The sequence below is a fragment of the Hypanus sabinus genome, chromosome 27 (assembly GCF_030144855.1).
Source record: "Hypanus sabinus isolate sHypSab1 chromosome 27, sHypSab1.hap1, whole genome shotgun sequence".
Lineage (NCBI taxonomy): Eukaryota > Metazoa > Chordata > Chondrichthyes > Myliobatiformes > Dasyatidae > Hypanus > Hypanus sabinus.
Window position 1 is genome coordinate 23,228,496 of NC_082732.1, and position 26,919 is coordinate 23,255,414.

General features: G+C 46.9%; 1 protein-coding gene across 3 annotated transcripts in view; it reads right to left on the bottom strand.

The window, feature by feature from the left end:
• arhgef19 (Rho guanine nucleotide exchange factor (GEF) 19) overlaps positions 1-26,919 on the bottom strand; it is a 122,397-nt gene that overhangs the window by 10,194 nt on the left and 85,284 nt on the right. For 2 of the 3 annotated variants that reach the window (XM_059951944.1, XM_059951947.1), the window contains 10 exons: positions 26,499-26,631; positions 25,101-25,174; positions 23,417-23,730; positions 22,526-22,686; positions 19,803-19,955; positions 19,325-19,454; positions 17,677-17,751; positions 17,171-17,260; positions 15,355-15,518; positions 2,004-2,162 (listed from right to left, as the gene is read on the bottom strand). In XM_059951944.1, the coding sequence (XP_059807927.1) occupies positions 2,004-2,162; positions 15,355-15,518; positions 17,171-17,260; positions 17,677-17,751; positions 19,325-19,454; positions 19,803-19,955; positions 22,526-22,686; positions 23,417-23,730; positions 25,101-25,174; positions 26,499-26,631 (1,453 nt within the window). The remainder of the gene's footprint in view (positions 1-2,003; positions 2,163-15,354; positions 15,519-17,170; positions 17,261-17,676; positions 17,752-19,324; positions 19,455-19,802; positions 19,956-22,525; positions 22,687-23,416; positions 23,731-25,100; positions 25,175-26,498; positions 26,632-26,919) is intronic. The other variant, XM_059951945.1, reaches the window with a different exon arrangement.

Here is a 26,919-nt window from a genome sequence, read left to right on the forward strand (position 1 = left end):
TTTCCGTGCCACTGAAACAGACAACCTGCCCTTTGCTGTTTTTGGGAGTTTGCTGTGCACAAGTTGGCTGTTGAGCTCCCACAAACAGAGACCAGATTTCAAATGAACACCATTTTGGGGGAGTTTTACAAAGGATGTGCGTGGCGCTGCATTAACAAAAGTATGCTTGTCCATCTATGGCTGCGCTCACAGACAAAGCTCTGCCAACTGGCTGGGACACCAGTCTTCGTGAATCCAACCCCATCCATCTGTCGTGATGTTGAACTCCTGGCTCTAGGCAACCACCTCAGGTGTTTCTGTCATCAGGTACCTTTCCATCACCTCCTCGCCCAGGATCCCCTGTTGTTGATTAACCACATCCAGATGGACTGGCCCCACGAGAAGCTCTTAGAGATCAACCTCCTCAGCTGTAATAAGAGTAAAATAATCTGATGGGGTTTGGGCCCCTTATCTAAGAAAAGATGTGCTGGCATTGGACAGGGTCATGAGAATGATTCTAGGAATAAAAGGGTTAACATACGAGGACTAATTTAATGGCTCTGGGTCTGTATTCACTGGAATTTGGAAGAATGGGGAAGGATTTCATTGAAATCTATCCAATATTGAAGGGCATAGATAGAGTGGATGGGGACAGACTGTACCCAATAGTGGGCGAGTCTGGGGCCAGAGGGCACAGTCTCAGAACAGAGGGATGTACCTTTAGAACAGAGATGAGGAGGAACTTCCTTAGTCAGAGGGTGGTGAGTCATTGCCATAGACAGGTGTGGAGGCCAAGTCATTGGGTATATTTAAAATAGAAGTTGATAGGTTCTTGATTAATCAGGGCATCAAAGGTTACAAGGAGAATGGTCTTGGGAGGGACAATAAATCAGCCACGATGGAATGGCGGAGCAGACTCAATGGACCAAATGGCCTCATTCTGCTCCTATGTCTTATGAGTAATGATGAGTACATCTAGAAGGTGTTGAGATGTTCACACAAGCCCTGACTGGAGCTTACGTTAGCTCCAATATTTAAAAAAGCAAAGGAACGTAAGGCACATGTACCTTTGGCACAGAGGATTTTGCAGATGCTAGAAATCTTGAGCCACACACAAACAAAATGCTGGAGGAACTCAGCAAGCAAGGTATTTATTCCCCTCCATAGATGCTGCCTGATCTGCCAAGTTCCTGTAGCATATTCTTTGTGGTGTGCACATAGCTTTAGGATTAGTCAAGTCAAGTCAAGTCACTTCTATTGTCATTTCGACCATAACCGCTGGTACAGTACATAGTAAAAATGAGACGTTTTTCAGGACCATGGTGTTACATGACACAGTACAAAAACTAGACTGAACTATGTAAAAAAAACACAGAGAATGCTACACTAGACTACAGACCTACCAGGACTGCATAAAGTGCACAAAACAGTGCAGGCATTACAATAAATAATAAACAGGACAATAGGGCATGTACTGTAGGTATAGGATTGAGCTTACAGTAGGTTAAAATGTTGGCATAACATTGTGACCAAAGGTCCAATACTGTGCTGGGATGTTCTATGTTCTGTAATAAGTTATCACAAAAAGGTGGTGGCACATTAACGTAGTGGTTAGCAGAATGCTTTACAGTACCAGCAACCCAGGTTCAATTTCCACCACTGCCTCTAAGGAGTTTGGATGATCCTATGGGTTTCCTCTGGGTGCTCCAGTTACCTCCCACAGTCCAAAGACGTACCAGTTGGTAGGTTAATTGGTCATTGTGAATTGCCCTGTGTTTAGGCGCGGGTTAAATCAGGGGATAGCTGGGTGGCATGGCTCAAAGGGCCGGAAGGGCCTATTCCACGCAATAATTAAATAAATTAGATAAAAGATCACCAGCTGTTAGTTTTGGGAGGAAATGATCTGTCTAATGGTGGAATGACTCAATAAAACAGAGGTTTTCGGAAGACCACACTCCACATTGGACACTGGCCGGGATTCGCAGTGTTCGGTTGCCCCGAGGCCCCAGAGCCCAGTCACTCACTCAGTGCGGGCCCGCAACAGGATCTGCTGCTTGGCGTGTTGCTTCCCGAGCAGCTGCAGGTGGAACACGTGTCCTGGGATCCCGTGCACCTTCATGTTCAGGTCTTTCGGCCGCAGCTCCTCAGTCTTCGCATGGATAAACACGGCAAATTTCCCTGTACTGAGAGAGAAAAGACACCGATGAGTGGTTGCAGAAACCAGTCGCATTCACGATGCCCCCGACCACATCTGCCTCAGGCCTTACGGCACTTGGGAGATAACTGGGCTGGAGACCCCCTTTGCACCTTTCGTGGAGAATTCCCAGATATATCCAGGAGGAAAATGTAGGTTTTTCAGAAGGGAATGGAGTAGTGGCTCAACTTTGCTTTATTGCTAGCACAATTGTGGTGGGCCAAATGGCCTTCTTGTCAGCTGAAGAGTTATATGGTACGACTTCACTTTGGTTAGGAGTTCACAGCTCGAAATGTAATTCCTAAGCCTGAAATGCAGTTTGTCTTCTAGTTTTATTAAGGCAGATTTGCAAATGTCTTTCAGAACCTCAGGGTGTCGCAAAGCGCTTTGCGGGAGCTTCCCTACTGCTGCCACCATTGTGGTGCTGGACTGTAACACCCCTCGACAGACTGAGGCGTCCCACCAGAAACTCAAGCGCAGAAATGTAGACTGCAGCCCCAGAGCAGTCCTGCGGGAGCATGGCACCGTCACAGCTTCAATAGAAGAACCAGGAAAACAGATTATCACAGACATTTCTCTGCCTGCTGAGCACTCAGGTCACACCAGACCCCGTGAAACTATTTCCTTCTTCTAGTGAAGCAATGCTGTCAGCCAGAGTGACAGGATAACTCCAAAGCTTCTCTGTGTCACGGGAGTCCTGATGAAGGGTCTCGGCCCGAAATGTCAACTGTTTATTTCCCTGCCTGATCTGCTGAGTCCCTCCAGAGTTTTGTGTGTGTCGCTCTGTGTTACGGGAGCTTTTGCAGCCCAACAACAGGCTCAATAAAACCTTATTCACCTAAGAAAACCACCAGTTATCCTTCAAACACGTTTCTACTTACAATTATGTTGCTGTACTTTGGAAAGCAATCTCCTTCCCCTCTCTTCCTCCTCCAACTCCCAGCTCCCCAGGGTTTTGACCCTACTACTATAAATAATTCTCCAGGATCAACTTTCTCCTATTGCTTCTCGTGCTGGAAAGCATCGGTTTGGTGATCTTGTTGCTGTCTCTTTCCCACGGTAACTGAACTCAGCCTCCTGAACTTTTGCTATCAATTCCAAGCCTTGAGACTCGGTCGGCGAATGTGGTGGGTCTCAGAGATTTGAATTCAATCCAGTTCTCGGCATCCTTTTCAAACCAGCCCCAGGCTGATTTCAATTTGAGCCAGTTATGCTCATTTCTTACGGACACAGATATTTTGCTTGTTGTGCAATTTGCAAATGAGTTCCCTGTGCTTAATGACCTGAAGCAGAGACTAAAGCAGTAGCTATCTATGATATGAGATGCAATGTCGGAAGACACTTTTAAAAACCACCGGAACAAGCCCTGATGTGATATGGAGGTGTGTCAAATCAAACGGAAAGCTACCAGACTCCTCACCATTAGTTGAGAAGTTTGAGGCATTCGGTCTAATGTCAGAGCCCCGAAGTTTAACCTGGGTCCCACTTTGACCGGTCAAAAGTGCCAGGTCAGAGTCAAATAAGTTCAAAGTCAAGTTTATTGATTCCTGCACAGGTATGTATAGTGGCAATGATGGAGTCTACCGGTCTGTGTTACGCTCAAAAGTTTACAGCATCAGCGATAAGGGCTCAAATCCTGTCACTGCCTGTAAGGAGTTTGCACGTTCTCCCCATGACCACCTGGGTTTCCTCCGGGAGCTCCGGTTTCCTCCCACAGTCCAAAGAGGTGCAGGTTAGGGTTAGTAAGTTGTGGGCATGCTATGTTGGCGCTGGGCGGCAAGGCGACGCTTGCGGGCTGCCCGCAGTATTCAGACCGGGTCGGTCGCTGATGCAGGCGGCACATTTCACTGCCTTGATGTGCACGCAAAGAATTAAAGCTAACCCTCAATCTTTAAAAAGAAATCTTGCTTGCGGCAGTCTCGCAGGCACGGAAATATTGTTCCCAAGAAAACATAAATCTGACACAAAAAGAATGTGCAAGTTATGCTCTGTGTAAACATGCAAACGCTGTGTGTGTGTGTGTGTGTGTGTGTGTGTGTGTGTGTGTGTGTGTGTGTGTGTGTGTGACCGAGAAGGTAGGTGTGCTGGCCACTGGCACTGTGTAAGCATGAAGTGTGAATATATATGAACGCGTACGTGTATTTACGTGTATACACAGTGGTTAGGTACAGAATGAAGGATGGACTTTTACCAGGGACTGCTAAGTAACTGATGGTGAAAACTAGGGATGTAAGTATATGAATGCCTGGGGTATATATGCACGTATGTATATGTCTTCTGTGTCCACGGTGTGTATGTGTTCACCAGGTGTGCATGTGTCCGAAAACAGGGAGTGTGCGTGCAAGTGGAAATCCAGATATTGTTTGTGAAAAGGGTTCAGGTCAAAGTCAGGGTTTGTTCATCTCCTGCACTGACACACCCAATCTATATTCATGATAAAATGTATGATTTACTGCGGTGCTCCGGATCTTGACCGCAGCAAGGTTTTCTTCAGCCCGGGTTGGTAGACAATGTTCCTCTCAGCCTTTTAACAGGGCTGGGTGCTGCCCGAGAGCCATCTAGCGGCGGGAAACGGCATTGCAGCATTTGCCGGATTCCATTGACACAGAACATCAAGGCCAGGTCAGCTGGGCCTTCAGATTCAGTATTCCAGCTTCCTGCGATATCTAAATCCCGCTAAAATGTAGCTAAAAATGTGGCCAAATGCTTTCTGTTGTAGAGAGTGCCGCAGGTTTACTGCTCTCTGAGTGAAGTAATTTGACTTCCCCTTGGCAGGGAATACCATCCCAGCATTAAGTCTGTCCACTCCCATCAGGATTTAATCAGTTTCAGATGATGTTCCCTCTCATTCCTCTAAACTCCAACCAAAAAAAAGAGTCCAGTCACCCCAAACCAGCTTCATATGCAAGTTCTCCATCCCAAGAACTGGTCCCGTGAAGCTTTGTTGCAAACTCTCCTTAGCCACACCATTCTTCCTCAGATAGGGTTTCCGCAAATAAAACAAAGTGAGGCGTCTTATGTTTAATGAAACCAATAACACGTTACTGAACTCCAAAACCTACACTCAAAAGCGTGCTAAAACTCTTTACGTAATAACGTCATCACGTCAGACCACCCTCTTACAGCGAAGCCCAGCTTAATGTCAGTGGTTGTGAATAATGTACATATCTCCCAATTACGTTACCCTACACAGGGCCTCCTGGAATTCACTAAAACCGGCACTGAGAGCCTGCCTGGAGCTCGGACGAGCCGCCCAGCTCGGGTCCGTGTTCCATGGGTGAAGGAACTGCAGGTGCCTTTGGCTCCTCCGGAGGTGCGTTGACACGCTTATGGTCACGTTGTGACGCCAGGGGCACGGCAGCGGAATACTCCAAATCTTGCCGGGCCAGTTTAAGGTGATCTACCAAAATACGTTCAGGTTTACCCCTCGAATCTCCCCATTCCAAAACACAGACCGGGGCCATCGTAAGGGGGCCTAAGGGGATGCTGGTGTGCACCATTGTCGACGAAAGCAAATGAGGTGGAATGTAGGTCAAGGAACCCCAAGAGTGGGAGGGAGGAACAGGTGGAAAGGAATTGAATTTACTGAGGAGGGTGGAGTGCTGTTGAGAGGAACCAGGCAGTTGTGGCGTCAGGAATGAAATCTCCTGGCACTCATAAAGGTTGGCCATGTACCAACTCTGCCACAGACAATTGTAGGACCTCTTTTGGAGCCGTTCTGCGCCCCAGCAGGACCCATGGGAGCCGATCATGCCAACACTCGTCCGTCAGGGAAGCCCTTTGTAGAGCGGAGAATCTGCTTGCACAGGACTGCAGGTGACACGCTGTGGTGTGATGTAGCCCAACACCGTGGTTCTGGGCCATCGCAGCCCAGAGGTCTGAAATTCATTGGGGACAATGCCAAACCAAGCAACCCAGGTAGTGATAGATGTCCGAGCCATGTCTGCAGCTGTCATTGATGCTAGAGGGATGACTTCTGACTACCTGGTCCATCGTGGTAAGGAGGTGTATAAATCTGGGGTGGGGGTGAAAGAGGACCAACAAGGCCCGCATTGACATGGTCAGACTGCCACCAAAGGACCTCAAAAGGTATTAATGGTGCCTGGACATGATGGTTCATTTTTGCCCACTAGCACTCCACTATGGCTGTAGTCCAATCACATGTGTCCTTTCTGAGGCCATGCCAAATAAACTTTAGCTCAACCAGCTTCTGTGAGCCCTCTGGCCCAGATGCAAGAGGCCACGCATGGAGTTGAAAGCAGTCTGGCTCCAGTTTACGTGCCCGGTGGGGCGAGGATGACCGGTTGAGACTCTGCACAGGAGAGAAACCCAGGCTTCCCTGAAATTAATGTTGGCCAACCGCAAGCCCGTAACTGCTGTCTGGTGAGCCGGGACCTCTGGGTCAGTAACTTGGTTGGCTGCTGTACCGACATATCCCTGTGTGTACAGCCTAAACGGCTGGCCATGAGAGGCAATCAGCCACAGCAATATTTTTCCCCTTGATATGTTGTATACCAGTTGTGAACTCGGATATGTAGGCCAGATAGCATTGCTGCTGTGCAGGCCAACGATCTGATAATTTGGCCATTGTGTGAACGAGTGGTTTGTGGTCAACAAACGCCGTGAAATGGCGACCCTTATAGAAGAAAATCAAAATGATGGACAGTCAGATAGAAGACCAAGAATCTCACGGTCAAACATGCTGTATGTAATTCCTTTCCTGGGAGCGGAGCTGCCAGCTAAAGACTGGCTGTTCGTGTACAGCACCCACAGCGTCGCGTGAAGCGTCAGTAGTAATGGCATTGTCGGTGGCTGTGAATTATGTTGGGGAGCGGATGTGCCAGTATGGTTGCAATGGAAAGAACTCGTTTTGTATCATCAAATGCCCTGGTCACGTCCTCTGACCAGTCAAGCACTTTATTAGGGGCATTGCCTTTAAGCGCATTATACGGGGAAGCACAAGTTCAGCAGCTCATGGAATGAAAGGGTGACAGAAATTTACCACACCTAAAAGCTCTTCAGTTTTTTTGTAGTGCGAGGGCAGTGGGAGATCCATAATAGCAGCTACTTTTGATGGGAGGGTTTTCGCACCCTGAGGGGATGTGATGGCTGAGAAAGTCAATGGTTGACAACCCAAACTGGCATCTCGCAGGGTTAATAAACAACCCATTTCAGCTCAAACAGTGTGCAGAGATGAGATACATGTTTGGATTTGGACGCACTGCTGTTATCCAGGTAAACAGAAAGAAAATCTGAGTCTTTAAATACACAGTCCCATCAGCTGTTGGAAAGTCTGTGCTGCATTTTTCAGTCCAAATGGCATGCAGACACTCAAAGAGGCCGGACGGAGTTATCACTGCTGTTTTGGGACTATCCTCCGAGAACACAGGTAGCCCCTAACTAGATCGATTTTGGAAAAAATTAACTTTCTGGTTAAACATGCCAAAAAGGTTTGGATGTGTGGGACTGGGTAACGATCAGGGGTGGTGACCTCGTTAAGCCATCGGTGATCACCACACGGCGGGGCAACCAGCATCAGATTTAGGGACCATATGGAGGAGTGAAGCCCAGGGGCTATTTGACTGGCGTAGAATTCTGAGTCTTTCCATGTTGGCAGACTCAGCCTTCCCAGTTGCCAGCTTTTCGGGGTCCAGTCTAAGCGTGTGGGCATGGACTGGCGGGCCAGTTGTGGGGATGTGGCGCTTGACCCCATGTTCTGTGACTGTAGTGGAGAGTATGGGCTGGGTGATGTTTGGGAATTCGCCCAGCCGTCCAGTAAACTCACATGCGGTGGTGCGTGCGCTAGACAGGGTTATTGTGGGGGAACTTATTGGGGGAGCAGGGCTATGACCCAAAGTTGGCAGTTTTTAAGATGGACTAACATCCCTTGGGCTCACAGGAAATCCACACGGAGCAGAGGCTTAGCCACTTGAGCCAGGGTGAAGTCCCGTGTGTAATGTTGGTCACCGAAACAGAGCGTCTCCTTTGTGTCCCGTCAGTCTGGATCCTGCTGCTGTGGGGAGGCTTTCTCACTCTTTGCCTTCTCATCAATAGGCGATGCTGGCAGTACGCTCACCCGCACACAGGAAATGTTGTCCTGAGAGGGTGTCTGTGAGGAACAATGGATGATCCTGGCAGCTGGAAGCCGCAGAGTTCACAGACCTCTGACGTCCCAATGTGCTGGCACCATCATAGCTGCAAGGCGGTTGGCACTTCCTAGCACTCGGACAAAATGAGCGTGTTAAAAACACAGACCGGGCACAGTCAGTCTCGCAGCCATGGCTGTCCTTATGCAGGGGGCCTTGCTTATTGAGGTAGAGAAAGAAGGAGGTATGAAAAGCCACTGTCTAGCTGAGTGTTGACTATCAGCCATTTTAGCAAGCTCCCTGTACTCCATCACAGGTGTATTAGCAAGGGTTTTGTGAATTTGATCAGGCGTTTGCTGAATGAAGAGTTCATTATAAATAAAGCAGGGATGGTGATTTCCCAGGAGAGACAGCTTGTGGTCCACTAGCTTCAATGGCTTAGCATCGCTGAGACTGGGTAAGGAGAACAACTGTTTGGCGCACTCAGACTCCGATAGTCCAAAAGGTGAGTTTTCAGCGGTCGGTATTTATCACGTTCAGACGGGTGTTCAACAGAATCACCTCTCTCGCAGTCGTGGAATTGCTGAGCGACGCAACCATGTGGAAGAATCTGGTGTCGTCGGCTATGATTTCTTGCAGATCGAACTGGGCCTCAGCTCGCACAAACCAAGCTACGGCATTTTGCTCCCAAAGCTCTGGCAGTTTCAGAGCGACTGCACTGGCCAGCACGTTCACTGACTCTGTCCTAGGATCATTCCATCAGGGTCACCAATGTAGGCTTTCGCAAATAAAACGAAGTGAAGCGTTTTATGTTTAATGAAACCCATAGCACATTTTATTGAACTCCAAAACCTAAAAACAAAAGCACGCTAAATCTCTTTACGTACTAATGTCATCATGTCAGACTGGCCTCTTAAAGTGAAACCCCAATTCAATGTCTGTGAATTATGTATACTGCATTTCCCACAACTGCGTTACCCTGCGAGACCACAGGGGGCAGCAGAGCAGAGTGGCTGAGCTGCTGCCTCATGGTTCAATCCTGACCCCTAGTGTTTTCTGTGTGAAATTAGTACGTTCTCTCTGTGACCACATGGGACTTCACACGTGCTCCAGTATCCTCACAAAGATACACAGTATTGGTAAAATCCCCCACGTATAGGTGAGAGGTAGAGTTGGAAAGAGCTGTTGGGAGATGGTAGCAGGGAAAACTTAATATGTTGCAGGGGTGGGATTGCTCCATCAACCAACATCAATTTGATGGGTTGAATGGCATCCTTCAATATCTTAAGGCAAGCTTCACCCAATATCAAGGTGTGTTCTCGCCAATGCCCAGTACAATAAGATTCCCCTGTTCCTCCTGCAGTAGTCAACATACCAAAGTCAAGATTTCTTAACAGTTTGCATGCATACATTCCTCAGCTGGTGCACAGGGGCACCAAACTCACGCTGATCCTCCCTCTTTACTAATCTGTCACTAGGTTCATAATAATCTTCCTGCTTTTTACCTCCAGAGTGAATTATCAACATTATTTTGCATCCTCCATGCACTAGCGCACAAACTCAACCTGTCTAAGTTACGATGGAGCCCCTCTGTGTCCTCCTTGTAGTTCACACTCCCCCAACTCTGTGTCTTCTGCAAACTTAGAAACATTACATTTAATGATTCTAATTCTGCTGTTCCTTTCCTGCCAGTCAAACAGCTCTTTATCCAAAGTGCTCTCATTTTGAGAATTGACCTCATATGTGGGAATTTATCAAAAGCCCTCTGGAAGTCCAAGTATCCTATATTCACTGGTTCTTCACCACCCACTCAACCTGTTACATCTTCAAAACATTCAGTAACTTTGTCAGACGTGATCTCCCCTCCATAAATCCATTCCGACTCTGACTGATCCTGTTACTGCTTTCCAAATTCTTTGTCATCACAATTTTTAATGCTTTTCCCACACTACCGATTCTGTTTTTATCTCTATTTTTTAAAAAAAAGTAATGAATTTCTACTACCTTTCCTTTACCATCAGGGCTGATCCAGAATTCAAAAACTTCTAGAAAATGACTATCAATGCAACCATTATTTCTTGTACCACTTCCTTAATAATTCTGGGATGCAAACTATCAGACCCTGGGGATTTATCAGCATTCAGTCCCATCAACTTCTCTCATACCATTTCCCCTATAGTACTGATTTACTTCAGTTCTTCCCTCTCAGTAGATTCTAGTTTCCACAACATTTCTGGGAGGTTCTTTTTGAAGAGTAACTCACAGTATTTGGTCAATTGTTCTTCACTATAAATTGACATCTCTTTTTTCATCATCTTTTTCTCTTAAAGTTCTTACAGTCAGCTTTTATGTTTATTCTCATACTCCAGTTCCTTCAAGGTTCTCTCTTATTGCATTTAAAACTGACCCAGTCTGGTCTCTCCTTTCTCAAAAGCAATTTCCATGCCTTGGATCCAATACTATCCTGAATTTCTCTTGTTAGCTACAGTGGAACCACCCTCCTGTCCTTTTGTTTAGTTCCCAGACGGTGGGGGGGGGGGGGGGAGAAGCACATTCAAGACCCTAGCCTCATCTCTCTCCATCTTAATGAAGAATTACATTATGCTTTCTCCTCATCCCTTCTCATTACACAACACCCAGTATAGCATGGCCTGCTCCCCAGCTGTCTTCAGAAGGCCATCCCATCAATACTCTAGGAATTTCTCCTTCACAGTATTATTATTGATTTGGTTAGCCCAATCGATACAGAGTGTAAAATCATCCATGGTTACAACTGCATCCTATAACAAGTGCATCTAACTTCCTGTTTGTTGTTGCCCCAATGTTGCCATGACTGCTGGGTGATCTGCATACAACTCTACTAATACCGAGCACCAGGGTTGGAAAGGCACACTAATTTAGTGTCACCATACGTTTTGGGAATGTCCCAACAGCTTACTTTCTTTAAAAGCATCACTGCAACGTGCAACAGAGGGGATTGAGCTTTCGCATGGGTGGGGGGGGGGGGGGATAGGTCCTAACACGACCCACCCTGCCAGTTTCGGCACATCTTCAACATCTGCCTCTGCTCAGAGCAGACCTTGAGGTGAAATCCTGGTTGTGCGAGCTCCCACTCCTTCGCTGCACTCACCACTTGGGTTTGGATCATGCCGTGCTTTGATCCAGCCCCTCCAGGCCAATGTGTAAGCAGTGACCCTGACAGTGCTGCCAACCTTCATCAGACAGAACATAGAACATTACAGCACAGTACAGGCCCTTCAGCCCACAACATTTTGCCAACTTTACAACCTGCTCTAAGACCAATCTAACCCTTCTCTCCTGCATAGCCCTGCATTCTTGAATCTGTCATGAGGAATGCTCGAAGCTATCATTAGGGAAGAAATAACGAAACATTTAGAAAGGAGTGGTTCCATTAGACAGACGCAGCATGAATTCAGAAAGGGCAGGTCCTGTTTGACAAACTTACTGGAGTTCTTTGAGGACATAATGAGTGCAGTGGATAGAGGGGAACAGGTGGATGTTGTATACTTGGACTTCCAGAAGACGTTTGATAAGGATCCGCACAAGAGACTTATAAATAAGATATAGATGCATGGAGTCAGAGGAAGTGTATTGGTATGGATAGTGGATTGGTTAACCAATAGAAGGCAGAGAGTTAGTATAAATGGGTGTTTCTCCAATTGACAGTCAGTGGTGAGTGGGGTGCCGCAGGGGTCGGTGCTGGGCCCGCAGCAGTTTACCATTTACATTGATGATTTGGAAGAGGGGACTGAGTGTAGCGTAGCAAAGTTTGCTGATGACACTAAACTGAGTTGAAAAGCAAATTGTACAAAGGATGTGGAGAGTCTGCAGAGGGATAGAGATAGGTTAAGTGAGTGGGCCAAGGTCTGGCAGATGGAATACAACACTGGTAAATGCGAGATCATCCACTTTGGAAGGAATAATAGAAGAGCAGATTATTATTTAAATGGTGAAAGGTTGCAGCATGCTGTTGTGCAGAGGGACTTGGGAGTGCTTGTGCATGAATCACAAAAAGCTGGCTTGCAGGTACAACAGGTTAATAAGAAGGCAAACAGAATGTTGGCCTTCATTGCTAGAGGGATTGAATTCAAGAGCAGGGAGGTCACGCTGCAACTATATAGGGTACTGGTGAGGCCGCACCTGGAGTATTGTGTGCAGTTCTGGTCTGCATACTTGAGGAAAGATATACTGAGGCAGTATCCACCAGGTTGATTCCAGGGATGAAGGGGTTAACCTTTGAGGAGAGATTGAGTCGCCTGGGACTATACTCTCTGGAGTTCAGAAGAATGAGAGGGGATCTTATAGAAACATACAAAATTTTGAAAGGGATAGATAAGATAGTAGGAAAGTTGTTTCCATTGGTAGGTGAGACTACAACTAGGGGACATTGCCTCAAGATTCAGGGGAGAAGATTTAGGATGGAGATGAGGAAAAACTGTTTTTCCTAGAGAGTGGTGGATCTGTGGAATTCTCTGCCCAGGGAAACAGTTGAGGCTTCTTCACTAAATATATTTAAGAAACAGTTAGATAGGTTTTTACATAGTAAGGGAATTAAGGGTTATGGGGAAAAGGCAGGTAGATGGAGCTGAGTTTACGGACAGATCAGCCATGATCTTATTGAATGACGGGGCAGGCTCGATGGGCCTACTCCTGCTCATATTTCTTATGTTCTTCCTTCATCCAAGTGCCCATCTAAGAGTTTCTTAAATGTTCCTAATGTACCAGGCTCTACCACCACCGCTGGCAGAACATTCCATGCCCCCACCACTCTGCGTAAAAATACACTGACATCCCCCCTACACTTTCCTCCAGTCACCTTAACATGATGGTCCCTCATTTTAGCCATCTCTGCCCTGCAAAAATGTCCACTCAATCTACCCTGTACATCTCCATCAGGTCACCTCTCACCCTCTCATGCAGAGCAGCACACACAAAACATTGAATGAACTCCAGGCCAGGAGGTATCTATGGAAATGAATAAACAGGTGATATTTTGGGCTGGGACCCTTCTTCAGGACTCTTTAGACACAGGGTCTTTAGAGGCAGAATTGGATCCAAGGAGAAAAGCCCCAGCTTGTTCAGCTTATCCTCATAAGAAAACACCAGAGGTAATCTCTGGTTGAGTTGTGTCTATTCTCCTTTATGTCATTTTATCTTAATGTTTTTAATGTGCTTTGAATTAAATTTTAATCATGTACATTGTTCCAAATGCCTCCATAACAAAGCCTTTGACATCTGATCCCACAACAGCCAAGGAGAGTTATAGGATTAGTGCAGGGGTTGAGGGTGGACAGTGCCTGGGATGCTAAGGGTTACAGGTCAGGCTTTGTGCACTTTGAACTGACTAACCTTTCATTCATGTGGTTTCTGTCAGAGTCTTGGGGAGTGAAAGGTGGAGGAGGAGAATTTTTGAGGGTCACGTTACATCTTTGGAGGAGGTGTTATGATCAAAGTGAGTGATGATGGCTGGGCCCATGTTTGACGCAGGAGTTTGCAACCCATGTGCCGGGTCCTGGGGTCAAGCTACCAACAGAATTAATATTGTAACGTAAACAATTGTAGCCACAAAGGGGCACAGCCAGTGGAGTCACCGTCACTGTCAGCTTGTATCCTGACCTCTGGTACTGTCTGTGCAGAGTTCGCATGACCGTGTGACTTACCTCTGATTGCCTTAACTTCCTCCCACATCTGTAAAGTTAGCAGTTGGTAGATTAATTGCCCATTGTCAATTACCCTTTGTGTGTAAGTGATGGGAGATTCTCTCGGGGGAGTTGATTAGAAAGTGGACAGAACAAAATGAATCAGAATAGAATGGTTTTAGGTGTGAATTGACCAAGGAGGATTTAAGAACATTACTTGTTGGCTGTAGCGTACCCGTGGTAAATTCATTTGTTTTTTTTCTGTCTGGGATCTAAAGAAAAGCACAGAGGGATGGTTCAGCTGGAGCTAACAAGAGAAATTAAAACCACGAGGAAGTCTGCAGATGTTGGAAATCCAGAGCAACGCACACAAAATGCCAGAGGAACTCAGCAGGCCAGCTGGCACCAATAGAAATGAATAAACAGGTGATATTATGGGCTGGGACCCTTCTTCAGGACTTGGATTCTTCAGGCAGAATTGGATCCAAGGGGGAGACGGAAAAATCAGTCAGAGAAAGCAGGTTATCTGACTGGCATCGGTTTAGAATGCAGTAGGAGGAATATGTTAATATAGAGGGAGGAAATGGTCGGCATGGGCTCGGTGGGCCAAAAGGCCTGTTTTCATACTGTTTCTCTCTATTACTTTGAACCTCCATGAGCATGAAAGCCACTGGTTCCCGAGGAAATCTCCTTGACCAGACAAGCCTGATCACACGAAGGCCATCGGTACCTAGCACGAATGGCACATAGCACAGTGCAAAACACAGTGTAAAATCACAGAACTGTACTGAGGCATCACACAACAGTGGCCCATGCATTTCCCATGCACTGCTGTGTCAGGCACCACTGGGATCCGGAGGTAAAGTTGCTGAGTTTGTGAGCCATCCAATACTTTAACTCCCTGAAAATTGTGTGTAAATAATCATTGTATTGTTAACACAGAATACCTAATAAAGCAGAGCAAAATTGAACTAATGTGAGCAACAGAAGTCGTGCAGACTTCTCCTACACCCATGACTTCTACCACCAAGGCCACTTTGAGGGCTGGCGGACTGTGTAGGTGTGGTGCAGTCTTGTCCCCTGTCTTGTTCTGTGCTCTTCTGCTGAACATTGTGGGCCTGCTTTGCTGTGGCCAGGACATGGAGAGCCGCTTGCGGGCTGCCCCCAGCTCACCATCGCAAACGAAACACGTCACTGTATGTTTTGAGCATACACACGATCAATACGTTTGAACCTCGGATAATCTGACGTGGAAGGAACATCACCGTCATCACTGGGTCCAGATCCTGGATGCCCTCATAGCAACACTGTGGAATCATCAATTGTTCAAGGATAACCTCCAACAGATTGTTGAGTAATAAATGCTTTATGGCAACAATGTCCAGATGCTGAAAAATCAATAAACGTAGAAAGAATAAAGCAGAAACACACTTACTCTTTCTTGCGGGAGAGCAGGAGACAGTCATTGAAGAGGTGCAGGTAGATTGGTCTGTTGGAAAGCTTGAACTTTGACCCTGCCGTGTTATTTGTCTGCGAGTCCACCTCAGTCAGCTCCCCATGCTTCACCAACCACCGGGACTGTGAGATCAGCGGGAATATCTGGACAGAGAGGGACAGAACTCAGTGATTCACTGACCAAGTTCCAAACATAAGCCAAAGTCAAAGGTCGAGTTTACTGTCAAGTGCACCGGAGCAACAAAGAACTGACTTACGGCGTGGGTCACTTAAGCAGCATTCACAAAGAAAGTCCCACAGCCCCCCAACTCGAGATTTTGTCTCAGCCCGTGTCAAGCAGGTGACACTTGTGTGAGGTCGTAACTCATGCCAATAGAGTTCCAGCAGCCCAGATTTGATCCTGTTCTCCAGTACTGCCGTGTGTGGCCCGCGCATTCTCCCTGCCACCGTTTCGGTTTCCCCATTGTCCTCCGGGTTCCTCCCACGGTCCCAGAAACGCAGTGCATGAGGGCACAAGGGATAGGATCAGGAATTCGGCTCCTCAGCCTTTCAAGTCTGCCCTGCTGACCAGTATGACCACGGCTCTTCTGCCTCAGGGCTCAGCTCCTTTTCCGTGCCAGTTCCCTATATCTCTCATTTCCCCAATCCTTTAAAAAAAAAGATTATCCACTGTCCCTTTAAACATCTCCCAAGATCTGTCCTCTGAAAACCATCCAGAGCAGAAATTTCCTAAATGGCCTCTGTAAATTGCCACCAGTGTCTGTGCCATGCCAGTAAGATTCCCATCTAAGGGAGACCCATTTGACTGCATTCTGCTCAAATCCCTCTAAACCTTTCCTGTCCAAGTGCCATGCGCCAAGTCCAGTTTTGTTTTATTTAATAAATCCAATGAATTCTTCGTCTCACACACACACACACACGCAAACACTATGCTGAAACTCAAAAACCCTTCCTGAACCCGCTCTGAAATCAGCATTTAGTTGTGGCCCCCTCAACATCCTGCACAGAACCCGATCTGGGTGAAGGGTAGAACCTGGGGATGTGGGGAGAATAAACTGGAATTAGTGTCAATGGTGGTGTGATGTTTGGCACAGGCTTGGTGGGCTGAAGATCCTATTACTTTTTGATCCTCTGCCTGAAAGCCCTTGTACCGTGATGCCCCTCGCAGTCGGTCTATGAACAAATCTTTCCTCCTAGAGGACCACAGCCTTGTCGTAGATTGCAGGCTTGTGTGCCTCAATGACCCGGAGAGCCATGTTGGCTGGAGTCAGGGTTTTACGCTTTGGCTCTTGGTCGGGTCACCCATGACAAATGGGTCAAAGGGTAGAGGCCAGACTAGGAGTGGTCCACCGGCCCTCTAGGTTCAGGGGTTCAGCTCAGGGCTAACAACCCTGACCGGTAAAGCTAAATTGTTATGGAAACAGCAGTGAAGAGCCTTTCTCCAGCTGAGTGCAATGGTATCCCCGAGTCTCCACCTGGGACTTGCATGACTGACAGTAGTGAGAACCGAGGAAGCAGCTGACGCGATGAAGGAATTCCTGAGCTCAGCCAGAGATGAAGGATCTTCATTGCTACCCTGAACACCAGCAGCGGAACAGGCAGTGAGTAAGCATGAACAAATCTTTACAGGTGTGTTTGGAACCAACAATGAACGGATTGAAGTTACATGGAAGTTGGTGGCTGGGGATTTCCCTGGTCCAGCTCTTTTCCCTCCCTCCATCTTTCATGTCCATTCCTGCAGCAGACTGAGCAGCTGACAGTTTCTGAGAGAATCATGATGGCGTACAGCAGCTTACCTTACTCTCAAAGTGGAATTTGTTGTTGAGGTGAATGAGTTCCTCTGTCCTCTTCATCGACTGCACACTGGAATTGCACTCCTGTGTGAGCTGACAGAGGAAGACAATGATTGAGATGGGTCGTGACGTCACAGACTCATACAGTATGCAAACAGGCCCTTCAGCCCAGCTGGCCAGTTCTACACCAGACATGACTCCCACTGAAGCTAGCCCCATTTGCCCAAATCCCTTTCCCGTCCACGTACCTGTCTAAATGCCAGGTTTTGTTAATAGCTCCAAGAACTTAATAAACCCAAATAATTATTTTGCACACGCTCAATGCTGAAACTCAGAGACCCTTCCTGAACTCCCAGGACCCTTTTTGAAATCAACAATTAGTTATGACCCCCCCCCCCCAAAACATTCTACAACAAGCCCCATCCCTGTCAACTCCCACCCCCAAAGCCTAGGGTCTGCCCAGGACATCAGCCTCCATCTTCCAACCCCCCTGCCTCTGAGCCATTCACCTTCTTGAGCTTGTCGAAGGCTTTAGTAGCTGTCTCCTCGTCCCTGGATCCCTGTTTGGTCCGCTTCAGTATATTCTGCAACACAGATGGTTCACTCCGTTACTGATCAGTTCACTCCACCACAAGTGACTGCAGGTGGCAAAAAGACTCGGCAGGTTATGCAGCATCTATGAACAGAGAGCATTTCGTGTCCAACAGTTCTGGGGAGTTTCACATGTTGTCCCTCCAATGTATCTTGGCCCAGCTTCTTCAGATACATCTTTTGTTATTCACCCGATTTACCATCTTCCTTTGGCCAACTCCAGTGCTACTCTCAATGTTGTTGTGTCCTATACTTGACCAGGCCTTTCATTTCGCTTTCTCCTCCCCCTTCGCTTCCTGCACTTAAAACTTCTTTTCCCGAAGAAGGGTCTTTGCTTGAAAAGTTGACGGGTTACTGCCTTCATAGATGCTGCTTGACCCAATGAGTCATTCCAGCATTTTCTGTTTCATTACGGGGATATCTAGTGTGCTGCCTCGCAGGACTCTACTATAAACCGTGATCTTTTAAATGTCTTTACGGGCACAGTTTTGTGTGAAAACAGAAAATGCTGAGAAGTCGCTTTTAAAGGAGAAATGGCAAGCGGGGGTTGAGAGAAATCTAGAGTCAGGTTTGGCTGAGGTAGTCAAGTGAAGACGCCTCATGGGAATAAACTGAGGGAAGAAGAGATCAAACAAGACAGTAAAGGTTGCTGATTCCAGGAAGGAGAGGTGAAACTCCAGTAGCTCACATGAAGCCTGATACCATTCAGAGCAAGGCAACCTGCTTGACTGGCATCCCATTCACCATTCTATGCAATCATTCCATCCAGCACTGGCACACACTACCTAAAATGCACCAGAATAACTCACCAAGGATTCCCTCACAGCCATGATCTCCATCACCAAGAAAGATATCTAAGGGCAGATGGCCCTCTGATTAGGGCCCCATCCTGACTTGGAAATATGTCACTATTTCTTTCTCAACACTGGGTTCAAATCCTGGAAATTCCCCGCCCAATGCAGAAGGAACACTTCTGTCGCAAGGACTCCAGAAGTTAAGTAAAGCAGTTTAACACCAGCTTTTCGAGTACAATGAATGGTTCTCTTAGCAGTAATGCGTACATTCCGCAAAGGAATAAGTAAATAATCAGCAGACATTAGGCAAGAACTTTTAAATGGACTTCCGTTAAAGTTGTGAGAGTAAGGAAGCTGGTCTGTTCACTCTTAGAGCAAAGAGCAAATGGTGGTTGAAGGTCGACACGAACTTGTTTCTTCATGAGAAACTGGAGAGCGGATTTGGCAGAGCTGTTAGGAGTTTTGGAAGAAATAAGGAAAAGGTTATTTTATAATTAAACCCTTTTATGATTGGAAATAAGCCATGGAAAGGGGATTGAAAACATTCAAAATTAACTAGATAAATGCTTGAAGGGTAAAAAGCTGTGATCCAGTAGTCAGAGAGTTGAAGAGTGGAAGAAAAGAGAACTTTTACAAAGACCTGGGACAGGGTGAATGGGCTGTAGCTTTTTATGATTGTAATCTTTTGGTTTGGAAAAGGCATAAATTATGATTGGATAGGTGTGGATTTTGCAAATTAATGGTTTACAGATTAGTGATGTACTGATTTTACCTCCACCAGCATCTTCAGTCGCATTATCCGCTGGAACGGCAAGATTAGAAATGAGGCGAGAGGCAGCCGCTGGCAGATCTGGTCCTCCTCCAGCTTGGCCAGGATGCCTGGAAACCTGGGATTCTCCTGCCTGGAATTGTGATCCAAAGAATAACCTTATCAACCCCACTTATTTCATAAAGCAAAAGTAACTGACTCCAAAACACACATCCTATGCCCAAGGTGAACATGTGTCAGGACCAAGAACTCCACCTGATTTCCCCTTCTGCTAATCTCTGGCTAATTGTCTCCATTGGGGTTGTTTTACCTAATTGACAAACCAAACCCGGGACCTCCTGTGATATTATTTTACATGGGCATTTAGACACTGAATAGTCCTGATCTCCCATTATTTCCTATACAACATTATAGGCAGAGGTGCTGTCTCACACAGGGGTGGACCTCACCCGAACTTAGTGAAAGAAGTGTTTACACGCACAGCAGCCGCTGGTAGGTCTGCTCCTGGTAGGCTTGGTTGGTGACGTAAGGAAGGTAGACTCTCCTGAATGCAGGGCAGTGGGTCAACACAATGTCGCACACATCAAAGTTCAAGATATCCTTCTCCAGCCTCTCCTCCAGGTCTTGCAGAAACCTGAGAACAAGAAAGAAGAAATCTCTAAGCTAGGGCCCTGTCTGGTGTTGGATACATTAAAGTCAGAGTCAACAAACTGAATGAAAAGGAACATATATTTATGGTTAAGTCTTTGTAAGGCTGACAAGGTTGGTTGATCCCCATTTCTTCATGACATCCCCCAATCCCACCCATCCATTTCTCAGCTATACCCTCAAAATATTTCCCCCCAAAACTGAGTCACATCAGTGTTCTTTATTGATAACTAATCCACAACTCAGTCCATCTATGGGAGAGGAAGGTCCACCTCACTTTGTTCTCGGCTTTGCCTTAACTGTCATCAGCTAACTTCACAAGCAGGAGAAAATCTCCAGATGCTAGAAATCCAGGCCACACACACAAAATGCTGGAGGAACTCAGCAGGCCAGGTAGCATCTATGGAAAGGAGTACAGTTGACATTTTGGGCCGAGACCCTTTGGTTGAACGGACAGTATTTCAGTATCACATCCAGGGAACCTTGCCTCCTGCTGGGTGGCTCCTTGCTGATGGTTCCAAGCCTTAGTGCTGAGCTGCCAACAGATGAGTCAAGCCCTCCACTGCTCTTGTGTCTAGACTGTGAGGTCTCAAAGCACTTTTCAGTGTTCTCTGTCCCACTTTGGTTGAGCCTGTCTTTTTCCTCACCTCTGCAGATACTCTCTGACTCTTCAAGTCCTTTGCAAAAGGGGTGAGGGTTTCTAACCTCACCACCCTTTCAGGCAGTGAGTTCCACTGAGGGAAAAGTAAATTCCTCTACTCCCATCTACCACCAAATTTAAGTTCATTATCTCATTCTTGTCCTCTTTGCTAAGGAACAAATACCTGTTCATCCTGTCTCAGATTCATCACCAACTTCCCTGGGGTATCACAGGCACAGCGTTACCCCTGGTTTCAGTTCTTTGACAGCTTTCTCTGCATCTTCTGCTAACACAAGCTCAGTCTTCATTCTGAGCCATACTTTGAGCTGCAAGGCATATGCAGTGTATCTCAGCCTATTAAGTTCCCTGACCTGCCAATATCTACCAGATCTGTGAGTAATGCTTCGCAACCCTCATGAAATCCAATAATGAACTGGAAAGCAAATATTTCGATACAAGGCCAATGCTTCTCCCATTCCCCTTCTCTCTTGTTTACCTTCCTCCTCCCTCAAACACAGCGTAGCAGTTAATGCAAGTCTCTACAGCGCCAGCGACTCAGGTTCAGCTCCCACCGCTGAAGTTTATACGTTCTCTCCGTGACCACGTGGGTTTCTCCAAGTGCTCCGGCTTCCCCCACATTCCCAAGACGTATAGATTAGTAAGTTAATTGGTCACATGGGTGTAATTGGGTGGTGCAGGCTTGTTAGGCTGGAAGGGCCTGTTACTGTGCTGTATCTCTAAATAATTTTTCTCTCTCACTTTCACTCTGCTCCCTCTCTCCAGCAGTTCTTCCAATTGTTCTACAATCCTCTCTCTCTCTGCCCACACTTAACTCCTATCCTCTTCTACCTTTCTTCTTTTTCCTACCTCTCTTTCTATCCCAACCCCACCATCCCCCTTCCGTTTCTTCCTCCATGCTGTCCAGCCTTCCTCACTGAGTGCAACTACTGCCTTGACAGTTCAGCCTTCACACCGGCACATCCCACTCTGCCCTCTCCTGGTCGGGCAATGTTCCGTTCTGGTGAGGCGGTGACAATGTTCCAGTAACAATCCCCACACACCTTCCCTGGAACCACTCCCTTCGATAACATGCTTACATGTTCTGCTGAAACGTTTCCTCTCACCGCTTCCTCTATTCCCAACTCTGACCTTTTACTTCTTCTCACCTGCATATTACTTCCCCCTGGGTTCCCTCCTCCTTCCCTTTCTCCCGTAGTCCACTCTCCTCTCCTATCAGCTTCCTTCTTCTCCAGCCCTTGACCTTTACCACCCACCTGGCTTCACCCATCACCTTCCAACTCGCCTCCTCCCTCTCCCCCACCTGCTTTTTATTCCAGCATCTTCCCCCTTCCTTCTCAGCCCTGAAGGAAGGTCAAGGCCCGAAACGCCGATTGTTTACTCTTTTCCATAGATGCTGTCTGACCTGCTGAGCTTCTCCAGCATTTTGTGTGTGTGAGTGTGAGAGTGAGTGTGTGAGTGTGTCTGAATGTCTGAGTGTGTGTTCGTGTGTGTGTGTATATGTGTGTGTGAGTGTGAGTGTTGCTTTGGATTTCCAGCACCTGCAAACTTTCTTGTGTTTGTGCCACTGTGATTTTCTATAATCTTACCACTCAAAACTTTGTAAGGGATATGGAAATTCCCTGGCCTTAACTAGAATGTGTACACACACACACACACACACACACGTATGAGGTTTTCACCAATAGTCACTAGTTTATATCACTCAGCCACCCTGAGGTCTGGTGTATCCTCCCAATCCTCGTCTGAATGGGTCTGACCCACACGAAGGGAGTGTGTTCCCCGCTGAAGGAATGCACTGTTCTTTTTCTTTTAACCTGCAGCTCATACACCCACTGAAGTCTTGTCAGGTTATTCCATTTCTCTCCCCTGACAGATCTGACAGATGCACTACTTACTTCTCACTGACTTCCTTGACTTCAGGCAGTTTTGAGAAAAGCCACTGCTTCTCCTGAGCATTGAGACATTCCTGGAGCTCCTTGGAATTCTGGAAATGCTCCACCATTATGGTGAGGCTGTGAAGGTAGGATCCCTCCGAAGTGACCAGTTCAAACTTGGCCTAGTGGAAACAGGAGACCACAGTTGAGGTGGAAGCTACATTGAGGAATAACGCATGGCAACAGAAGTGAAACCAATAGGCACACCTTGTCAGGAGGGAGGCAGAAAGGGGCTTTAATAACATGCCCCACAAAGGTGGGTATAAAATACCACTAACTAGGGACAGCTTAGCAGGAGTGTAAGCAGAATTTCCCAGCCTGAGCCTTAAGAGGGAAACTACTCAGGGACTTGGCAAGCATTCAAATGAAGCCGACGCACAGCATCATTCTCATAATGCTTCAAATTCTTTGTGCTTCAGGAAACCTAATAGCAGACCAGATTCTGAAATATTAATTTTACCGGATCAATTAAGAGACACCACTTCTCTGTGCACGATCAGAGATTAGTCTCTGCTCTAGAGTGCCACTAAATGGACAGAACAGCAGGTCAAAGGTCCATGACCTCAAGGAATGGACAATCATTTTTGATCTCAGCCAAGACAGAGAGAGAGAGAGGATTAGTTGTGACTTTGGATTGAGCATTCAACAGCCCAGTACAAGTACTTATTTCATAATTAGGCAAGAACCCAGATACAGGCAGAGACGGAATGTAAGCTGAAAGAGTAAGGAACCAGGAGGCATGAGGGAAACAGAGGCACTTGTTGGCCTTGTTTCTGTAGGGAGGTTTCACACTATTGCTGCACGAGGTTGCACCAGTCAACCAACAGTGTTTCACGCTAAAGGCTCACTCACTTCCTGCAACTTCCTCTGCTCGTTGCCAATTCGGTCCAGCAACCCACTTCTCCGCACATCCGGGATGTCCTGCCAGAGGGCAAAAGCATTCCCCCGAGCGGACCGTTGTGACCAGAAAAGATTCGAAGGCAAAGAGTTGCACTTGCTGGGGAGGATGACGTCGTCGTCCTCAATAACCGTGTCCGCCCGCTTCTGCCGTTGGATTTCACGGTCGCTTGCTACGTTGCTGTACTCCTGATAAAGGATTGCTGTGGGAACAGAACCATTTGAACCACTAATACTGGGGTGCGCTCTGCCCATCACATCAGGTGAATCTGTAAGTACCAAGAACAAAGGCAACATTGTACTACAGAGAAACACTCTGGAACAGCTAGTGTGGAAGTTCCAAGGGCTTGGAACTGTCCTAGTGGCCTAGAGTCATCTCAGCTCTAAGATATCAGCTATGGGTTCAAGCCAGCCACAAACATCTTTGGAACATCTTGTAAGTGCACATATAAATGCAAATCTTTCCAGAACATCCCAGATCCTTCTTAGCAGCTGATCTGCACTGTACTAATAACAATTATCCACCTTGCAGTCAACTACTGATTGATCATGAACATGTCCAGGTTAGCTGAAGTACCCTCTATGGCTCTGAGACATACAGACCTGATGACTCCCCTGTCTGCCTCAACAATTCGTTACTCAAGGACTAGGGAGGTTAAGAATTGCTGTTGGGAAGTGCATGTAGGTACTTCAGTGAGTTTGGTTCTTCTTCATTCCATGGTCTGGCATCATAACTTTTCTTTTTCTGTTCCGTTCATTGGCCAGCAACCTTGCCGTTTCTTTAGCATTTTTGTTAGATTTTTACAAGGCTGAGTCACTAGCTCAACCCAGCATGGATGGAAAGTGTGCAAGGGGCTGGCCGGATTTGAACCCCCGACCACTGGCCCCAAAGTCTGGTGCTGATGCCACTACACCACCAGCTGGCTATCATAACTTATGCATAATGAACTAAGGGCATTACTAGTCGGTTACACCATGAGTGGAATAAATCTACAGCAAGTATATAGACAGGATTACAATTTCCCTTCAGTTAACCACACTGAAAGTGTAATCTAGTGGTATTTCATATCATTCTCCCCACCTCCCCTTTGGGAATCCTGTCCCTTTTGACTTTCACAGAAGAGGCAATGTGCTGCATCATGTGAACTTCCCACTATTCGGGACATTTACAGCAACAGGTGTGTAAAAAGGGCCCAAAGGATCATTGGGTACCCCAGTCACCCCAACCACAAACTGTCCCAGCTGCTACCATCCGGGAAACGGTACCGCAGCATAAAAGCCAGGACCAACAGGCTCCGGGACAGCTTCTTCCACCAGGCCATCAGACTGATTAACTCACGCTGCTACAATTGTATTTCTATGTTATATTGACTATCTTACTGTCATTACAAATTACTATAATTTGCACTTTGCACATTCAGACAGGCACGTAACGTGAAGATTTTTACTCCTCGCGTATGTGAAAGATGTAAGAAATAAGGTCAATTCAGTTCAATTCATAGGAGCTGAGGGTGAATTTTCTCTCCAGTACTTAGTAAGGAGGAAAGAACTAGGGTGAAAGACTGAGTATACCAAGGGCCAAAAGGCAGCACAGGTCAAACTAACACGTGAGGAACATGGAGACAAGAATCTTACTCACAGCTCATCAGAAACCTGGAGTGCCTTCTTTCCCTCTGATGCTTTGCACTTATTTCCTCCTCAGAGGCCACTCTCCTGAATCAAGGTAGAAATGGATCAATATTATATTTAACTTCATCCCTTCGTTGAGACAGAGTTTATTTGACAGCCACCATTTGGTTTGCACTGAGCTTCTTGTGAATCTACATGTGATATCTCTATTGTTGATGTTCATGTCAGATACGTGTGGGCTGCTGGTGCGCGTGTAAGTGTGTTTGTGAAAGTGAGTGTCACTGTAAGTAAACGCGTGAGTGTACATACATGAATATGAAAATGACTGGTGTGTATGCGTGTAGGGCTGGGTGACCGTGTGTGCACATGTGTCTGTGTGTGGTGTGTTTCAGAACCTCTAAGATAAAGATGAGCTTCACCTGTCACATGCACATTGAAACATACATCGTTTGCATCAAATCAAATCAGAGAGGATTTTAATAAAAAACACAAAATGCTAGCAGAACTCAGCAGGCCAGACAGCATCTATGGGAGGAGGTAGTGACGACGTTTTGGGCCAAAACCCTTCATCGGGAGTGAAGTAACATGGGATGGTCGAGGGGGGATAAGAAGTGGGAGGAGGGATAAAGTAGAGAGCTGGGAAGTGATAGGCTGGAGGGAACTGGGCTAGGGGGAAGGTGGAGAATTATGGGAAATAAAAGAGAAAGAAAGGTAGGGCTAGGGGGAGAGATTATAGTGAGAGGGAAAAGAGAGAGAAAGAGAACCAGACTAAAATAATAGATAGGGATGGCGGTAAGGGTGGCGGGCAGGGGAATCAATGGAGGTCAGTGAGTTAGATGTTCATGCTGGCAGGAAGGAGACTACCTAGACAGGAGATAAGGTATTGCTCCATCGACCTGCGTGTGGCCTCATCTTGACGGTAGAGGAGGCCATGGACAGACATGTTGGAGTGGGAGTGCCCGGGCAGCCCACAAGTGTCACCGAGCTTCCTTCACCAACATCGCATGCCCACAACTTGCTCACCCTAATTGGGCTGTGGGAGGGAACCGGAGCCCCCGGAGGAAACTCATGTGGTCACGGGAAGAATGTACACACTCCTTACGGGCAGCGGTGGGAATTGAACCCACAACCATCGATCGCTGGATGGCACCGTAAAGTGACGCATTAATCACCATGCCACCGTGCCTGCCTATACTAGGCTGCACTCTTCTAAAACGTGCAAGGGATCCGGCTACCTTTTCTCAGTCCCCAGTACGGAGTACGACAGGCTGCGTTCTGCACTCCAACCAAGTACAAAACCTGTCTCCATGCCCATTCCCATTGTAAGTGCGAGACCCAAACTCGGGAGCTGGTCTATGTTCAGGTTCCAGAGTTCGGTCGCAGGCCAATCCTGAGTGCCGGGTATTACCTCTGAAGGGTGCTGGACCTCCAGGTATGGGGTGGAGGGCTGTCAAAGATGATACCATCCCTTTGTGGCTTTGGAGACGTGTTGCTGTTGATTGCCATCAGAGATTTGCTTTTCTGCTTTGCATTCTGTCTACCTGAGAACAAAATGCAAGAAGCGAAGAATGAATTGCCCAGGATGTAAAATGACTCTGCCATACCCAGAGAGAGCTAAGACTACCCACAGAAGGTGATGAGTAGAGGAACAATCATATTTAAAAGAGAAAATATTCACTCACCATTTCTAAACTTGGGGTGACAACTCTGTAAAATACTACTGATGCAGTCATCTGTCACTGGGGTTACAGAATATCACTGAGGACGCTGGGCCTGATATAAACTGCATCCACCGTGAGAGGGTTCCCAAAATCAGAAAAGATTCCTTT